We start from the raw sequence: 20,150 nt of genomic DNA on the forward strand, positions 1-20,150 counted from the left end.
TTCTTATTTTAAATGTATTGAAGTAAATGTTGTGATGAATGATAAACTCAAGCAAAGTATAGAGTTTTAATCAACAATTTGCCACAGACATGGACAGGTCTTGCCACGGACACATTTGTCCACGTACGGACAAATCGATGACCCCATATGTGTACTGGGTCAAGCAGATAAAGGTCATAAATCATGACAGTTACTTTACACCACTGCTTATAAACCAGGCGTTTTCGATAGCCTGCCCCGTTCCAAAGTATCAAGGTGTCATCCACTGATCCATCTGATCCTGGTCTGTGAAGTGGTATTATAAATCGTGCAAGTAAAAAAGATAAATGCACTTTATCAGCGCGTAGTAAATATTTGCCACAAAAGGTGCGTCTCATCTCAGTACCAGCGTTGTCAGACTTTGCGAGAGAAATGAGCAACCAGGTCTATGAAAACAAGCCCAAAGGAAGTGGACTATGCTACTACGGCTATTTGAAAATAGCAGATCTACAAGCTCACAACGCGTCGAGCTTGTAGATCTGCTATTTTTTTAACAACACGAATCTTGTATGGGGGTCCCTGGCACAAAATATTTTCAGATGCAGGTCCGTGGACAAATACATATTAATGTGGGGGTCCTTGACATGAACATGTTTGAGAACCACTGATTTAAACAACATTATTATAGCCCAAATAAGCAACTACACTTTAGAAACAAGCCCAAAAACCACAGCCCCCAACGAATACAAGACAGGTGGGCACTAGGGACATCTGGGCACCATATTTTTAATATAGGTAAAAGTAGGCTACTCATTTGTATCAATTTTTTTAACAGTAGGCTACTATATATTTTTGTATCATTTTATAGTGTACTATAAGCTATGTTTTCCTCTATCTTAACATAACATTGATCATTTGACCATTTGTTGGTATCCTTAATTATTTTTAGTATTTTTCCATTTTCCCAATTTGTTCTATTTTTAACAGTACTTCTATTTTGGCAAATACACTCTTATATTGTACTTTGAAACTCTGTTATAATGTACTTTTGACCTCAGTAGGCCTACTATTTTGGCAAATAAACTCTTATATTGTACTTTTGACTTCGTTGTTGTGTCGTGTTTGGGGGTTTAAAGAACAGTGGGTTAAATATCACTTACCAACAACAACAAAGCAGCATGCTATGTAAAGTAATAACAAAAAACATGAATCCTAATTCAGGTGCCCACATGTACTAGTGCCCAGATAGTTTTGGTGCCCAGTTGTCCTGGTGCCCACCTCTCCAGATACCCACTCATCCAGGTGCCCAGTTATGTCCACCCCTAAGTGCCCACTCGTCCAGGTGCCCCAACATGTCCCTAGTGCCCAGATGGTTTTGGTGCCCACCTCTCCAGATGCCCTCTCATCCAGGTGCCCAGTTATCTCCACCCCTAAGCGCCCACTCGTCCAGGTGCCCAACATGTCCCTAGTGCCCAGATGGTTTTGGTGCCCAGTTGTCCCTAGTGCCCAGATGGTTTTGGTGCCCAGTTGTCCCTAGTGCCCAGATGGTTTTGGTGCCCACCTGTCCTGTTTACAGAAAAACAAGCCCAAAGTCGCTTATAATAAGCGGACATGGCAACACTGTTCAGTAACTTTCGTTTTCGCGTGCATCGGGACAAGCAGGGAGCTGCTGTGCACTCAGACGGTGGTAAGTGCAAAATACATCGTTTAATCTATTCACTGTTAGCTTATTGTAAAGCCCGACGGCGGGTTAGGGGGCAGAAAACAATAACTATTCGCTGCTAACGTCGTTTACAGGAACTTCAGTTGAATTCTGTCTTTGTTTACACACACACGCACACACGAACATCATGTAGGTAGGAAGGCAGTGGTGGAAAAAGTACTCAAATTTTTAAAAAAAAGTATCAATAATACCGCAATGTAGTTCAATACTCTGTTACAAGTAAAAGTCCGGTAATCAAAATTTACTTGAGTAAAAGTACAAAAGTATTGGCATCAAAATATACTTGGCCGATTCTGTCGGAAGGTCCCAATGGGCGGTATTGACGCGCCCATCTGGTTAAACCCGGAATTACACTCAATGTAAACAGGAAGTAAACGAGGGTGAAAAATGGCGTTCGGCCACAGACGGCATTAAAACACTTCTTAATTGAAAGATATGGATTATTACATTAAACTACTACCCCGTAGCGAGAGTTAACATTTGGGGCGTGGGGGTAAGCACCTTTATTTTCAATTTGTACATGTTTGGAGTGTCTACGGGGTATAGTGCTGTCCCTGTGTCCATGGGGGGTGAACCCTACAACTCTCGTAGATTGAAAACGTCAGAATCATAAATACGTCTACGAGAGTTGTTTTCTACAGCTATCTCTGAGATGTAGTGGAGTAGAAGTAAAAAATATGGAAAATAGGAAATACTCCATTAATGTAAAATAATAGGTTACCTAACATTTTACTTAGTAGCCTACTTGAGTAAATGTAGTTACTTTCCACCACTGCGAACATCCTGTAGGTAGGGACTCGGGCAGCAGACTGTTTGTGGGCAGATTAACAACACTGTCCTCTGTTGTAAATTTAAAACATTAGGATTAGGCAGTCACCAGTGTTGCCAGATTGTGTGAGATAAATAAGCAACCAGGTCTATGAAAACAAGCCCAAAAGAAGCCACATGAGGCATGAGCACTTGGCTATTTGAAAATAGCCGACCCTACAAGCTCACAAGTTGTGAGCTTATCCACAAGTTTCCTAGGGCGTTGTGGGCATCACTTCCTGTCGATTTGATCCCTGATTTACCTGATCAAATCGACAGGAAGTGATGCCCACAACGCCCTAGGAAACTTGTGGATAGATTTGCTATTTTCAAAGAAAGATGTTGGAAAAAAAGTGAAAATTTAGGAATAATTTCAAATCCACAAAATCTTGTATGGGGGCCTCGATCTGGCACAAAATATTTTCAGAAGTTTGGGTCTACAAATATATATTAATTTGGGGATCCTTGCCATGAAAATGTTTGAGAACCACTGGCTTAAACAACATAGGAAATATAACTGGCTTAAACAACATAGGAAATATAACAAGCCCAAATAAGTAACTACACACTTAAGAAACAAATAAACTACATAACCCCCAACTACCGATATTTACAAGCAAGCAACTTTACAGGTAGAATAAGCCAAAAGTTGCTTATAATAAGCGGACATGGCAACACTTGCAGTCACAATGAGGAATTGTTTTCGCGACCAGCTACTTGCCTATCGGACTTGGTCTCTGGCGCCATCTACTGGTGTAACAAGGTACCATGTAGCTGCAAATAATTCAGCAGTGTAGACTGCAAATTGCCTCCACTGCTGTAAAATGATACATGTAAACATAAAAAAGGGAATTTAAAGTTATAAACAAAAAGGGCAGGCTACTCCTTATGTTTTACAATGTGCTTTTAATCATAACACGACTGACAGGGATAATACAAGTAGAGGATGCTTTCACTTTTGTTTCTGATTTTTGTGTGGATGTGTTTTGAGGTCAAGCATCAGACATAACACCTCTACTTTCAACATGGTACTTTTGCATATTTATGATTACCTTATTGACCGATACACTGCATTTCTCCATAGATTGATTGCCTGGATGAAGCCATGGCCTGCCAATTAAATGTTCAACTTCATGGAGACTCAATTCGCATTGTGAAAAATTATGGATCTAATCTGAGAGATATAGTCCAAAGCAAATTTGGATGCAATGCTGAATTCTGTGGTGTGGATTCAATTATGAATCCAGGCAATAGGAAACCAACCATTGTCCCTGAGAAGAAGTTTTCTGTTGAGCTGCACAAGGGCCTGAAGGTGTCTGTTTGGAAAGCCGACCTCACCAGCTTCCCAGTGGATGCTGTGGTCAATGCCGCGAATGACCAACTTCAACATTTTGGTGGCCTTGCACGTGCTCTGTCCACAGCCGGTGGCCCAGAGTTCCAAAGAGAGAGTGATAACTACATTCACCAGAAGGGTAAATTGCAAACAGGTGAAGCAGTTGTCACTAATGCTGGTGGAGCCCTGCAATGCAAAAAGATCATTCATGCCGTGGGCCCATGTCTACAACCAAATCCAACTCCAGCCATGGTTTCTCAGGTTGAGCCCAAACTGGAAAAGGCAGTGATGAGCATCCTTGATCAAGTTGAGATGCACGCTCTGCAGTCTGTGGCAATTCCTGCTCTGAGTTCTGGCCTGTTCAACTTCCCCCTGCCACGATGTGCAGACGTAATAGTGTCAACACTGAAAAAATACCATGACAAGAAATACCAACAGAATTATTCACTACGTGAGATCCACCTGGTGAACCATGACGATCCTTCTGTCTGGGAAATGCAAAGAGCCTGTCAGACCCTTGCCTCCACAATTACATCATACAGCCACGCAGCTGGGAGCCATAGAAAAGCTGCCCCCAACGTCTCAACAACCACTATTCAAGTAAACAATGTCAGCATTACCCTGAAGAAGGGTAAAATTGAGGAACAGCAGGTAAGAATACACAAATATTCTATTTTGCATAAAACATTAAGCATCAACTAATATTGGTGTGGAAGTTTGAGTTTTCCTTTGATATGATGATGATTTAGTAGTTTAGAACTTACAGTTAAGTGGTATTTAAATAAGAGTTAAATAGCTGTATAGAGTGTTTGATCAGTAACAGGTATTTCCCCTTTTCTCCAGCTTTTTAGTAAACAGGAAAAAAAAATCAGGCCAGGATATTAATGTTATCCAATTGGGATACAGGATACAGCATAAACGAGTTAAATTGGAAGTGATTAAAGAAAAAACAAGTTAATAAAAACAAGCTAATAAATCTCTCTCGATCAGGATGAAATTGGCAGCCCTCCTGAACATTTATTTTCTCTTCATTAAAGAGCTGCAGAGACGAGAAGACCCCTGTTACTGATCATTGATTACTATCATTCAGAATATAAAGATTTAACTTTAACTTTTTTTTATTTTAACCAAACAATATCACTTGCAGTACCTTTTTAAAGAGAGCCATCAGTGTAAGAGAATGATGCTTTTAATAATTCCTCTATATTTTATGTGTCTCTCTCCTTTCAGACAGATGTTATCGTGAACACTGCATCAACATCGCTCAGTCTGTCAGATGGTCAGATCTCCCAAGCTATTTTACAAAAAGCTGGCTACAAAATCCAAAATGAAATCGACACATATAGAAACTCTTCCCAGAAACATAGTGTCCTAACGACACAAGGATACAAGCTACACTGTAAAGAGGTGTATCACACATTGTGTGCTTTTAATCACAATGTATCAGCACAAAAGGTACAGCATGAATTAAAGTTTCTTTCATTTTATTGCAACTGGCATTAAATGCTATAAGTAAATTCACATAACATCACATTACTGTGTGCATCATGGCATACCTAGCAATCTAGCTTGTCTCCCTGTTTATTAATTTGTTATCATTTATAAACTCCATTTCAGATTCTTGGCCAAGCAATACGTGAATGCTTATGCCAGGCAGCCGCAAGACACCACAGATCAATCGCTTTTCCAGCCATTGGTACTGGTAACCTGGGGTTCAGTAATAATGAGGTCGCCAAGATCATGACAGGTGTAATGGGTGAATTTGCCCAAAAACACCCATTTGTTAACCTGGACATTCACATTGTCATTTTTCCTTCTGACAATGACACATTTAAGGTACCGTATTTTGTATGTCACAAAAGCAATAAATCAGTTATAATAGCAGACACGAGTTAAACAAAGCTACATTCAATTCCATTCCATTTAATTATTAAATGTCTAATAGAAAATATATAACCCTCTTTCTAGGCTTTTGAGGCTCAGCTGAGATCTCTCCAAGGCAGGACATCTGATTCTCCCCCTAGCTCTTCACAAGGTAAGAACAAGATGTTGAAATTAACATTTCATATTGTGCCATATGCCATTTTGGGAAGTAAATGACAATTCCAACATGCAGAAGTAAGTGTCTTTTCCATGTTTGCTTTTGATCAGGATTTGAGCACAGCAATGTCAGTCAGGCACACGCTACCGTGCCTCCTAGTCCACAGATCAGACTGACCAGTACATCTGATGAAGCAACTCAGGAAGCAAAACTATGGCTGGAGCACCTTCTCTTCTATTCCGCTGGGTCTATCATTGTGCACAACAACTTCCTCCAGTTCTTTGGGGAGCAGGAATTCCAACAGTTGCACCGTGAAGCCAAACAGGGTGTCTCTATTGAGGAGTTCTTTGAGAAAGGTTGTGCTGGCATAGTGGTAAAAGGGGAATCAAATGAAGATGTCACAGTTGTTGCGTTGCAAGTGGAAGCCATGCTCTGCAAAGTCCAGAAGGACTTTGTCGACGAGGAAGTGGGTTTGATGCCCCTGACGGCCACTCCCAGGGTGTCCTATGAAAGAAAGCCATGTGAGAAGACCAGTCAGGAGTTCCGTCACAGAGATAATGAGATGCGCTCTGGTGGGCTGAAAGTGGTCAGGGTAAGAGATGTCAACAAAACATATGTCAGTCTGTATTTCATTCCAGCCATCATTTGGGGGGAGAAAAAAAATGTACTCTACAGAAGATATATTTAATTGATTTAGTGTTTTGGGAACTATCTGTATGACTCCAAAGTTTTGATTTTTTTTAAAATTCTGTGATGGTGTTAGGTTGACCGAGTGGAGAACCGGGCTCTGAAGGAGCTCTTTGACCTGAAGAGAAAACAGCTACCGTCTACAAACTCTCCTCAACGAATGTACCAACGCATACGCGTGCAGTTCTGCAACATGGTCAGCCATGTTGGATTCCAGAGGGAGTATGCACCACCTGATGGTATGTTTATGAACCTTTTACAAATTACATAACATAGGTGACATAATTATTCAGTACATTTTTGTAATAACCTGTCATGTAGTAATGTAGTGTGAAATGATGGATAAAAAAGAAACGGATGGGGTAAAAAAGAAGGAAAATCCATTTCTTCCATGCACAGACCCACAGTATGGAGATGGCATTTACTTCACTGGCAAAGTGGATGAGGCCATGAAAGTATGGAAACACTCGGGAGAAGAGAAGTATCTGTACTTTGTGGAGGCCCAGGTGTTGACAGGGACCTCTACCCCTGGTACACCAGGTTTGATTGTGCCACCTCCTATCAGAGATGATCCACTCCTTCGCTACGACAGTCTAAGTGGAGGAAGGTATACCGGTATATCTGTCATTTTCAATGGTCATCAAGCTTTGCCAGAGTACATCATTATCTGCGAAAAGCACTGAAAATTCTCAGTATATACTAACTAAGGAACAGAATATGTTGGGGATTTATTTTTTACCCCATTCTTTCTTTTGTTAAATAAAAAGTATAATCAGATTTCTGTGATCTTGTACTATGCTTCTGAGGTAGTGATAGTTAAATCATTTACTTTAATTATTGGTTTCTGGCTAACCATCCTATCGAGCCACTGGCAGAAAGGCACTACGTTATACATCTTGTTATATACACTTTTAGGTTATGGGTTTGATTTAGAAGATTGTCCTGGTATGCTACACAAGTAAATCCTTATCAATATGTAAAATCTACTGATTCAGTAGTACTCTGTAATGCATCTAAGTTTTCTCCATAAGTTTTTCTTTCTTTTCCTTTAAAAGGCAATAACTTTGTTTTCTGAAATTATAGAAGTGATTTTGGTTGGGTTTTTGTTAAGAGTATGACATACTGCGGGTGTAACAGAGCATAATTAATGCAAGACAATGACTAAATGTGTTGTAACATGCTGACATTTGTGTACCAAACTGAAGACGTGAGTAAGTGAAACTGTGTGAGACACTGAAATCAAAAATAAAAGTTTGAATGTCAGTTTGGCTCTTTGTTTCAAGAATGTAGAATAACCAGTCCAAAGAAAATGCAGTAACATTCTCTCTCAACAGATCTGACAACCACTGCTGTTGATGAAAACAAAACCCCATTAGCTCCAAGTGTCACAATGACACAATATTACCCTATGGTATTTTATACCACAATCATTTCAGCAGCATTATCACAACTACAAAAAACCTAGCTTTTCCACTAATGTTCAAGGGTTTGAGTAGTTGGTAACAGCACCGCATGTGTTAATGAGTGGACTGAAAATGTAAAGAAAATCTGATCTAAAATGCATACACCAACTAAACTGGTATTGCAGTCAGTTATTTAAGTATTATGCAAAGCTATCAACTGGTCATTGAAATCATCTGATCGGAGATCTGTATACTTTTAATAAAATAACATTTGACCAAGGTCAACACTATACATTTTTACAAACAATGTCCGACAAAGTAAAATATACATACGTGTACATAAACATTAAGCACTTGGATATAAAATGTATACACTCTACTCTCATTTTCTGTGGAAAACTACAATGCAATTTAACATGTCCAAAACTTTAAGAAATCTCACTACAGTCAATTTATGAATAGTGCCACTGTCCGTCATCCCAGTGTGAAATGTAAACCAAGAATTTGAGACATCAATGCAAGAGACATCCTCAATTTTCTGTCAGCAACGTTGTTACCACAACTGTTTTTTTCTTTTGAAATGTTCTATTAGGTCAATTCATGATCAAGTAGTCTAGTTTTTTTCTCATATGACCAGCTCCATCAAAGACAAAATGAGATTTTAATAATTTAAACATAACAGAATACCAAGGATGCTTCCAGTGGTGACAGGGTATCTGAATGTGTTTTGAAATGGCAAGGGATTCCTTTTCAGTTTTTTACTTTGGTGGTGTGTAGGGTGTATACCTGCCATTGCTGTCAGAAAGAGTCTGACATTCTGTCAAACTGTTGGATGACAACACGTTTTGACTTGAGCATCTGTAAAATTACAGACTATGCACTCTCAGGAACATGTTTTGATGCACCTACCACACCTGCAGCTGCCTACAAAAAGCTAAATTAATCATACAAAAATACATTACACGTGTCAACATGGTGCTTGCTGTACAAGGGTCACTCCAGTTTAAAGCAGTGTATTGAACTAGGCTGTCAGATCTGAAACTATAAAATGAGTCTGGCCCGCCTCATGAAACATGCAGGTCCTGCCCTATATACCGTATATATAATTATTTTTTTAACGGTAGCTTATTATTTTTCACCCTTTTTTCTCCCAGTTTAGTTAAATGCCAATTTAACTAACCCTCCCCACACATTTCTGTTTACACTGCTATTGTACTACTGGTGCACAGGCCAGTGAAGAGCCCGCCCAGATGTGCCTCTGTCCTCCATTCAACACGCTGACAAGCACTCCAGCCCGCTGGAGTGTCTAGTGCAATGATAAAAATTAACCCTATGGCCAATTGTGTTCGTCTATAGATGCTCAGCCAAGACGGAAGCACCGCAGTGGATTTGATTGTATATCCCAAGACTGTGCCACCGGAGCAGCAGATACTGGAATATTAAATATAATAGCAACCCTTTACTGGTCTATTGGCTGCCCTTACTTCTGCAGAATACCCAACTTGGGAGAACAGTCTTTTAGTCAGCTTGGTCCCCGATTCAAACGAGGTCTTGAAACACATACATACACATTCACACAAACCAGTGCCTTCTTTTGCATGAACGTAAACATACATGCATGGGCACATGTACGCAGACTACACACACACACACACACACCCACTGTCACTCTGTGCATTCAGCTATCTCCGTGCCATCTACAAGCATTGTCTGGATGATGCCGTCTCGCCTCTTTCCACTGCTGACAGCCTTGATGCAGCAGTCGTGGTCGCCGAGGGTGAAGTGCGTCTCAGTGCCGTCTTCCACAAACTCCCCCTTTAGAAACGGGTAAGAAAAAGTAAGGTTTGACAAAATTAACTTCAGATAGTATTCTCCCTAATACCAAGTACTCTGGAGTCTTTTATTTCCAGCTCCAGATCAGCAGAGCCTGATTTTGTCGTAACCATGGCATGCTGTAGGAATAAAATGTACGAATTCCTAAACTGACAATTACACAGAAGTACCAGGAAAACATAAAAGTCTAAGTATCACACATACCGCAGTCTCCATCTTTTGACCATTACACCAAATATCCATAGTATCTTTCTCTGTGAAAAGAAAAAGAGAAATTCAGTTAATAATAGACGACTGAAAATGAGAACACATCATGATAATTGTTAGTGACAGTAACGAAGCACAACACAGGATATTTACACAACATAAAAATTCAAGTGATTCATGCACTGAGACTTTGGCATGGACATAATAGACTTGAACGTCATCCACTTATATTAGTAAGAGTAATATTTTGGCAGCCTATTTCTAATTGTGGCTTCCCAAGATGCTGAGCACTGATCATAACTCAGAATTGCCATTCTTACATATGTAAATAAATATCTTAAGGTCTGTCAATGTGAGTCTCGTAATAGTTTTGTGTTCTGTATCTTGTATCACTTGTGGCATACTTATGCAGAAGAAAGGACTCACGAACACCATCTTCTTCACTTGCAAATAAAAATCTTGAACAACATTTAGATACGCAGACTGTCATCAGGTTATGTGGGAGTCCTTTCTTCTGCATGGTCGGCCAATGGTCTTCTGCAACACACCTGTCGATCTGTAGATGTGCAAAAGGTCTGCTCTTTGAGGCATCAACAGACATTACCAACTTAACAGCAGGATGTCTCTGGAAGCATTCCCTGACAGATGCTGTGCAGGCAAGCAAGCAATACGTGAATATTATCAATGCATTGAATGGGAGATTATCACGTTTTATCAGACCATTGAATGGGCGAGTAGGCGACGAGTAGGCGATATACTGACCTACCCGTGATTTGTCAGACCATTCATTGGGCGTCACACCGTTCAGGACGGCAACTTGGTCGCTTTAGCTCCCTCGGTGGTCCTTCACGGGGTTCCAGTTCGCCTGAGACTGCGTGCCTCCGTCATGGTCCGAAACCAAAACCAAAACCGAAACTGAACTATTTAAGTCATCTCCGTTGGTAGGTCAGTATGTCTTGATAACACCCAATGAATGGTCTGATAAATCGCAGGTAGGTCAGTATGTCGCCTACTTCGCCCATTCAATGGTCTAATAAAAGGTGATAATGTCCCATTCAATGCATTGAAAGCATCCGAATCAGGTGGAATATTCCATCATCTGTCACTGAAGGTGCCTGCATGAAAATGCAATCCTGATTTTATAGGCTGCACTAGCTGTTCTATTATGTGCCTTTACCCACATATTTAGTATACGTGTACATGTAGGTATTAATGATTATTACTTATCAAAAATCTCATTGTGATTTTTTTTTGTGAAAGCACCAATAGTCATCCTCACAATATTGTGTATTGTTCAAGGTATTTGGTCAAAAATATAGTGATATTTGATTGTGTCCACTGCCAGTGCATCCGACAATGAGCTTATCATAGTACTGTACATACAGGCTACACAGAAGCCATTACACTGGTCATTACTGTAGATCAATTTAGCTCAGTCATATAAGTCTTTGTATTAGTAGCCAGGTGTTATGTGATCAGATCATCTGTAGTGTATAATGTCTGTTACTATAAGCAAAGGGACTGAACCAAGGTGAACATGGTAAAGGCCTGGGCTTTAAGCTGCTAAAGAGATTAGCCTCAACATTGACTGCCAACATCAGTGGGTAGTCATCACTTAGCAGGTTCTCTACTCCAGTGGTTTGAAACATTTTCATGTTTTCAATGTGCTGTAAGCTTGTAGATCAGCTATTTTCTAATAGCTGATCTACAAAATACTGAAAATAGGGTTAAAGCTGATTTATAAAATAGGGTTAAAGTGGTTAAAATGTTCCTCATGTTGCTGGAGACCCCCCTGGAACCCCCTCATGGATCACTGGGGGTCCTGGGACCCCACTTTGAGAACCACTGCTGTACACATCTAACACTGATTCATATGTTTTGAATGACTAAATCCAGTCCCTACGGCTACCGACTCAAGTCAAAACCATGTCTCTCAGTAGCTGGATGTATCCTTACTCTGTTCCCCATTCGGTGGAAAAACAGCCCAGGTGTGCATGATGGGAGAATGAAATGTGGAGAATGAACATACAAACCCAGACGTGCTTACCCAGGACCACCCTACAGTCGGTACCGTCCAAGTTGAGCACCCAGGTGCTGGTGACCTTTGACCGGTTCTCCATGTACTTCTTCAGGCTTTTCCCGTTGATCTCCAGGGTGTATTCGTATGCAAAGCCGCTCACCGCATCTATGTTGATGGTTGCCTTGGTGTCTGCGTTGCCCACGTTGAAGGTCTCCTTACCCACAAGTTTGAACATCCAGTCCCTCCGAATGAGTTCCTGTTACATGACATCAATGTAGCCCAAAGCTTTTGTTAAGGTGGCATTTTAACAAAAAACAAACATTAGGCTATATACTGTGTATCCCTCTGTACATGATGGGAGCACATTTAACCAATAACCACTTTCAACCTGGCATAATTATTTTGGGCATGTCATTATAGGCAAATGTTTCAAATACCTGCAAAACATTTTGAGAATTGGCACACCTGGGCATTGTGATGCAAATTGCATTGTGAGCTTGTAGATCAGCATTTTTGTTATTTGTTGTATGGCGAACTGGCGAAGTGTATACTAGGCTTATGAGGTTTAGTCAAATGAAAAAGATAACTGATCTAGGAATAGAATAATTAAAAGGTGCTACCTGTAATTGATATATTTTGTGATATTAAGTGATATTTAAGTAATCATTGCTATAGAGTGTAGTAAATAGAAAATACATGTTCAGGTCGGGATATCAACTTCATCCAAACAGAGAGAGAACTCTTACAGGAAGGACAAGCCCCTAGCTCTGGTCCATAGCGTTAGAAGGAGTTCTCTCTATGGAACCAGAGCTAGGAAAACCCTCGTTCTGGTCCATAGCGTTAGAAGGAGTTCTCTCTATGGAACCAGAGCTAGGGAAACCACTGCTGCTGAACAAACAATAGCAATTATTACCTAAATATAGAGCTTTAAGCTTTTAACAAAAATAAACTTTTAACCAAGAAATCACACACAGCACCTTTAACTCGACACAAGAGACTCTGTGGTCCATCATAGGCTACTGGCACATATGAGACTGACTCAAGCAATGGTTTGACAACTTATTGAAGACGATGTACCTTTCCATCAACATGGATGACCCTCTTCCCAGTGGTGGTGCCATGTTCAAACTCTATCCGATGCACCCCGTCACTCAGCGCCACCTCCCACACGCCAACCAGGTCGTTTGACATCCCGAGCCCTCCAACACCTGCTTGGGTATAGACACCAGACACGCACACAACAACTGGTTGACAGTGGTGGGAAAAGTATTCACTTTTTTTTTTACTTAAAAAGGTAGAGTAAGTGATATTTTTTGGTTAAAACAAAAAGTATTTTGTTAAAAGATTAAAGCACTATATTCTGATAGTGATCATGGCTATAGAGTGTTTGTTCAGTAACAGATGTCTCCCTGTCTCTCCAGCTCTTTAATAAACAGAAAATACATTTTTCGGTAGGTGTCAAAATCTCAACCAATCAGGAGAAAGTACCAATTTTTAAGCTTAATTTGTATAGTGTTCCAGTTCCAATTTTGTCTGCTCATTTCTTAGTGTCATCACTTCCAATTTCACTTGTTTAATCTGTATCCTGATTGAGTTCTCTGTCCTGGTTGGATATTGGAAATGAAACTGAAACTGAAACAAAAATGCATTTTCTGTTTAATAAAGAGGTGGAGAGACAAGGAGACTCCTAATACTGAACAAACACTCTATATCAATGAGTACTATCAGAATATAGAGCTATTTAACATTATTTTAACCAACGCAAATCACTTACCCTACCTTTAAGTAAAAGTATCAATACTGCAATGTAGAAATACTCTGTTACAAGTAAAAGTCCGGAATTCAAAATGTACTTGAGTAAAAGTTCAAAAGTACTGGTATCAAAAATGTACTTAATGTACCAAAAGTAGAAAGTACTCATTATGCAGAATGTCCCATTTCACAAGTTTCAAATGTATAAATTAAATTGTATAAAAATCTTTGATGCAAAGCATTGTGAGCTTGTAGGTCTGCTATTTTCAAATGGCTGAAATGGGCTGAAGTGATTAATGTAAATATGTGTTTTGTAAATATAATAAAAATCTGCAAAGTAACTAAAGTTTTCAAATAATTGTAGTGGAGTAAAAGTACAATATTTGCCTCTGAGATGTAGTGGAGTAGGAGTAAAAGTATTGAAAATTGGAAATACTCCAGTAAAGTAAAAAAAATAAAAAATAAAAATAAAAATTGTACTTTTGTACAGTACTTGAGTAAATATACTTAGTTACTTTACACCACTGTGCACATCAACTAGTTGATTTAACAATGCAAGACTGGCTATTCGTTAATTCCATGGTAAGCCGTCCTATTTAACAACGCTGGTTGATGTTGTTGTTGTATTTAGTCAATTTTAGTGCCTTTCACTATAAATCCAACCCGTCCTCGACAGCAGAGGCTACTTTAGCTTAGTATCTAGAGTAGGTATGTAAGGTTGGTCAAGTTAAAAGGGAGTAAAAAAAAGCTAACTTATGTTTGAATCGAAAGGATTAATGCGCAGAGATTTCGTCAGGTCTGGCAGCATCAGGCACCCTTGGCCCGCCACACACTTTCCGGTGTCCGTGTTTTACACAAAAAATGAAGTAAGTAGCTGCAGATCAGCGCAGTTGGTACTTTTATTTTTGAAAGCCCTGAACTCGGACACTGCCGTGTTTACCAAGGTTCTACTTACTTGCTACTAGTAGCCATGGATCACACGACGGTCGTCTGTCACAACCGTCATGGATGAACTTCAACCTGGTGTTTACACTTTCTCCCTTTTTGGCCCGCACATCTACATAAACGTTCACATTTCAAATATAAAGTGCTTAACCCATGGCCACGGATGTTACAATTGTGTACGGGCCCTCAGAAGTACCCGTATCTTCCGTATTGTTCAATAAAACGCATTGTAATCCTATCGGTGGGCATTTTCTCATAGAGTTATGATGTATCAGAGTGCAGTACACCTCCCAACCAATAGGGTCGCTTAGTTGAAATTAACGAGAAAAATGGCCACCAATCGGATTAAAATGCTCTTTATTGAACAATACGGCAGATACAGATACTTATGCGGGTCCGAACAGAATTGCAACATCCGTGGCCATGGCATAAGCACTTTAGATTTGAAATGTGAATTTTTTTGTAGATGTACGGGCCAAAAATTTTGAAAGTGCAAACACCAGGTGGAAATTCATCCATGACTGTCATGTTTCAGGGCTATAGCTACTAGCTCAACCTAGCCTTTGGCCGCTACCAACTACACACTGTTAACCCTAGCGCACAAAAGCAGCATTTCAATATCTTTGCAGTTATTACCTTAATGGGTTTGAAGTCAGATCCACTCGATTAGTTATAACAAATTACGTTAAGAACAGCGGGTCGGTTCCACTTAAACGTATATGTAGCTTTCTTTAGCCAAACAACACAGGCTTTACTGTTACTATGGTAACATAAGATTGCGATTTCTAGCGACGCCCACTGGTGGGGTCATTATGTCAAAGAGTCAACCCCATAGGTCAAACCATAGACTGGTCAAAGTACCGTTATTACGTTTATGCGGTATGCTTTTGATTGATTGAGCAAATTGAAAATGAATTCAAAAGGATAAATACACAAGAAAGCCCGTATAGGCTTGTTTCCATTGTGGTCCTTTTGGGGAAGGGGGGGCAGGGAGCAACAATACATTACAAATACAAAACAAGGACAAAAAACGAAATACCTTACTGTTTCTTTTTTTTGCCATGCCCCCCTCCCTTTTGTGAAAGGGGGGCAGGGAGCCCCATTACAAATACAAAACAACAAATTAAAAAAATTGTACTCAGTACGTAATTGATCAGTACTTGGTTTCAAATTTAAGTCATATTATTTAATGGCCAACCACCTGCCTTTTTTAAGGCAAATTTAAAGGAAGGTAAATCATTCCACTGAACTGCTGCCGAGGATAGGAAAGATATGTTTCCCATATTGCTGTAAAAAAAAAAAAGAAAAAAAAGGCAGGGCTTAAAATCAGTAGGGCTACCTCTGGTGTAATACTAAAAGTAAGTAATAAAATAAGTAGGCTATATTACCTTTGCGTTCCTTTCGCAAAAACAACCTAAGATGTAGTGTGAAGGAACTATAGGCATATTATTAAATGGAAGGGGGTAGGCTTACTACTGAAATAGAGAAGAATGCCACAACAATGGTATTCTAATAAAACAAAACAGAGTAGCTGCAGGCCTGCAGCGCCCTCTATAGGTGCAGGTTGGAAAAATAGTAGACACTTTCTAATGGTAGACACTACATTGAGCCTGAGGTGTGGTAGAAATGACAGTATATGATTTGATTTCTATTGGGTTTATTTGAATTATTATTTGTGTTTGGACTGAACAATTCTGTCTTCCCACAACTGTCCAGTCGACACCTTTCCATAAAAAACATGTGCATAATTTTACACCATACACTTAAGCAAATCCTATTGTAAAAACCTTTACAAAAGGGACTGTAGGCATGCAGCCATTTGTGAGCATAGAGAGAAGTCAACTTTACCACTTCCTTGATTTGAGAGTAAAGTAATCTGATTATTGCTCGAAAAGAAAGACAAAAAACTGTTTTCCACAGTGATAAATGACCTGAGTGACATGAACTCATGTTTGCAGAAGTACGTATGTACAGAAAGGTTATGGAGGAATTTATATGGTATTTTAACTACCAGTTAATTATATCTCGATAATTAATTCACATTTGACAAAAAAATGCTCACATGGCAATTTCACATTCTCTTAGTTTTCTAGAAGAACATACAAATATATTTTTACAACTTCCGGAGTAGGAACCTTGAACACAGCACCTTCAAGTACCTCAATTGTGCTAGAAGCAATGTACAAACTTTATCCTGTATTACTATTGCTGATATTCTTTTATTGATCATAATTTTCTTTGTTATTGTTTATTATTGTACTCATAATACATACACAAGATATCGTGAATCTTGAATGCTACATGTTTACAAAAACAAAAACCAGATCAGCATAATTGCTATTTAACCTTCTAAAGGAGGAGGCAGGGCACACAGCCTGTGTTGATGAGATGCTGGCCAGTGGCCACAGCAAAAGTCAGAAACTAAAAGAATGTGCCGCACACTTATAGGAAGACCTCCAGTGAAGGATAAGCAAACGAAACCATATATACATATATTTTTTAATTAAGATAACAAGTGTGCAACTCATTCCTTTCTTTTAATTATTTTGCACATTTTGTCACAATTCCACACGCCAGTGCAAAACCAGTTCAGAACAATGAATCAACATAGTGATTCATATATTTAATATGCAACAAAAGCTAGGGTTGCGCAATGGATAGCCTAATGTACAAGCAAAAGATGCCCATCAACTAACTGGTCATTTACAGTGTAACAGATGTGTTCCTAGACCTGAGGCTTCCTGTGCTCCCCACAGAGCCCTTCTTATAAGCCATCAGTAGCCTCTTGCTGATCAGGCCATGTTTGCAGAGAGCCACCAGCAGCTGGTTCCGGAATTTCTGGCCGACGAAGGCATACAGCACAGGGTTCACCGCACAATGTGTGAAGGCCACCACCTGTGTCACATGCAGGACCACGTCTACTTTGTTCTGAATGTCGCACGACTCCAACCCAAGTGATCCTCCCCGCATGAGCGTGTCTATCAGGACGGTGATGTTGTGTGGGAGCCAGCACAGAACAAACGCCAGCACCACCACTAGAATGACACGCATAGCCTTCTGCTTTTGCATGTTGCGCGCGTGAAGCAGTGCTCCCACCGTGTTGCCGTAGCAGAAAACCATCACCACCAGCGGCAGGAAGAAACCCAGCGTGTGACGCATGACACGCACACTAATTCGCCACCGATCGTTGCTTGCACCAGTGAGGTTTTCATAGCATTTCTGATGCCCCTCCGGCTCCGACATGACCTCCCTCTGAAGTGCCACTGGCAAGGAGAGCATGCCAGCCACCAGCCATACCACGCCACAAACCAGTCCCACCAAATGACGCCTTGAAGACAGGAACCGTGTTGCTTTCACGATAGCAAAGTAGCGGTCCACGCTGATGCAAGCCAGCAAAAAGACACCCCCGTAGATCGAAGCTTCCTGGAGGCCTGTCAGGAGCTTGCATAGGACGTTGCCGAAAATCCAGCCAGAGCGAACATCGACGGCCCAGAAAGGGAGTGTTAGGCAGAATAGGAGGTCAGCCAGAGCCAGGTGCATCAGGTAGATATCTGTGGAGGTTCTACGTTCCCCCATGTAGCAGACCACATACACAACCAGACTGTTTCCTAGCATGCTGAGGACAAACACCACAATGTAGGTGATCATCAGGGCCAAGCTGCTCAAACCCCAAATGGACAGGTCACAGGGGGCATACAATTCCCCTGCAGGTGAATAGGTCGCATTGGACGGTTCATCGAAGATGAAGTAGTCAAACTCGTATTCCTCCGAGCCCATTGGCAGAAACTTCCTTAGAATAAAATAAATGCAATATTGAATGTAGCAGTAGTAACAGCAGTATAATTAATAACAGTAGATATTATGTTAATGGTACTAGCCTATTAGTATTTTGGTACCACTGAGGGCTGACAAAACACGCTTGTTCTGCAAAGCATCATGTATCTTAATAAATGCATTATAGATGATAATATATGGAATATATCATTTGTAATTCCAGGAGTAACATTATAATATGTGTACTCCATATCTACTATATCCTCTATGCCGTATTCTAATAGAAACAAATGATTACCTGGAGTATTCTGATAAATGAATGAAGTAAAGGTTATGTCTCCTCTTTTCTTGAAATGAATACTGATGGAATCAAAAGCGAGCCACTTTATATGAGACAAATGTGGTCACAGGAAATCTTGTTGGTTAAGATATGTGCAGAAGAGCAGAGCAATGTTATCAATTATTGTTACACAGGATGTTTGCTAACCCACAGATATGATCTGTAGAGAGCCGTGAGAACAAGTGTTTTTCATCCTCAGAAATTGAACTAAAGCTACACCCCAGAAGCGTAGCATAGCTCAACCACGCCCTTTTCGGAGGCTTAGCTGATCCAGGTTGTGATCACCATCTTATCTGCTTTCAAAAGTCAAACTCATTTATTTTCACATCACACGGTTATAATGTGATAGAGTGTGTGAAATGTTTCTTTATGTGAGCTCTCAAGTTGCCGTTAAAGGAAGAATTTAAAAGTGAAGAGAGAATAGAAAAGAGACGAAGGAACACAAAAGAATGCATAAAAAATATCTGCTGGGTTATAAAATCGCAGTGTCATGTGCATGGTTAAAAGTCAAATATAAAAAGCGCATTGGGTATAAAATCACACTCTTCATATGCATGGCTATGGGACTACCTACCACATGGCGACAAGTCTTAGTGCTTATTCAGCAGCCTGATGGTTGCTATAGGTAAAACTAAAAACTGTTCAGAAGTCAGGTGTCATGGCTTCTGCTATCTCTTGCCTGGCTGTGGTCAGAGAAGCAGTGTGAAAAGATTGTGGTGTCCTTGATGATTGTCTCAGCCTTGGCTAGACAATCTTGGCATATGCCTACGTTTTGGTCCCATTTGAAGAGCTTAATAGGCTGCAAATCATGAGATGAATATGGCCTTTTGTAGTTAGATGTTTGGCAACATTAAGCCTCGCGAGCCAGTCTTTGTTTAGGCAACAGTAAACAGTATGTGAATGGCTATGTGAAGTCAAGTAGGAGGTTACTATGCAATAGGTTTTAGTGTTGATTTTCACCTGCTTGAAGGATCAGATAGACATATATAGACATACGTTTTAACCACATGGTGCTCTACCACACAGTCACACAATCACACATCTTGAAACATGCTCAGCATCCTGATTGATTGTTTGATGTACTTTATTTAGTCAGACATGAGAACAACAGTATAAGTACAAATTCACAATACAAGGTCTACTGAACTGGAAGGCTCATAAAGCACTAAGCTTGTTTAAAATGAGATCCCCACGCCACGCACACAAATCATGATGACATATAAGAGACAGACAGATATGCACACTACTATACAGAACGTCATACAATCAGCTTACAAGTTACTGGTACGTTCTGAGACGTTATTGT

The 20,150-nt window shown here is 40.1% G+C and overlaps 3 protein-coding genes across 5 annotated transcripts; 1 reads left to right on the forward strand and 2 right to left on the reverse strand.

Moving 5' to 3' along the window:
* Positions 1–1,578: 1,578 nt before the first annotated feature.
* On the forward strand, positions 1,579–7,822 carry parp9 (poly(ADP-ribose) polymerase family member 9). Its single transcript, XM_080457242.1, has 8 exons — positions 1,579–1,666; positions 3,594–4,493; positions 5,073–5,297; positions 5,460–5,678; positions 5,811–5,877; positions 5,994–6,475; positions 6,647–6,809; positions 6,970–7,822. The coding sequence occupies exons 2-8, from the start codon at positions 3,615–3,617 to the stop codon at positions 7,251–7,253; spliced, it is 2,319 nt and encodes a 772-aa protein (XP_080313368.1). The 5' UTR covers positions 1,579–1,666; positions 3,594–3,614; the 3' UTR covers positions 7,254–7,822.
* Positions 7,823–8,217: 395 nt separating this feature from the next.
* faima (Fas apoptotic inhibitory molecule a) lies at positions 8,218–18,843 on the reverse strand. 3 transcript variants are annotated; one of them, XM_080412453.1, is made up of 5 exons: positions 18,803–18,843; positions 13,111–13,241; positions 12,061–12,289; positions 10,011–10,060; positions 8,218–9,788 (listed from the first exon to the last, which is right to left on the reverse strand). In XM_080412453.1, the coding sequence occupies exons 2-5, from the start codon at positions 13,222–13,224 to the stop codon at positions 9,639–9,641; spliced, it is 543 nt and encodes a 180-aa protein (XP_080268579.1). In that variant the 5' UTR covers positions 13,225–13,241; positions 18,803–18,843; the 3' UTR covers positions 8,218–9,638. The 3 variants fall into 3 exon arrangements, with proteins under 3 accessions (XP_080268579.1, XP_080268577.1, XP_080268578.1); XM_080412451.1 differs by lacking the exon at positions 18,803–18,843 and adding an exon at positions 15,367–15,483; XM_080412452.1 differs by lacking the exon at positions 18,803–18,843 and adding an exon at positions 15,367–15,481 and having other exon boundaries at positions 13,111–13,244.
* cxcr2 (chemokine (C-X-C motif) receptor 2) lies at positions 17,434–18,507 on the reverse strand (the record flags this gene model as incomplete). Its single annotated transcript, XM_080457302.1, has 1 exon — positions 17,434–18,507. The coding sequence occupies one exon, from the start codon at positions 18,505–18,507 to the stop codon at positions 17,434–17,436; it is 1,074 nt and encodes a 357-aa protein (XP_080313428.1).
* Positions 18,844–20,150: the final 1,307 nt, after the last annotated feature.

This window comes from Gymnoscopelus braueri (genome assembly GCF_963280865.1).
Source record: "Gymnoscopelus braueri genome assembly, chromosome: 18".
NCBI lineage: Eukaryota > Metazoa > Chordata > Actinopteri > Myctophiformes > Myctophidae > Gymnoscopelus > Gymnoscopelus braueri.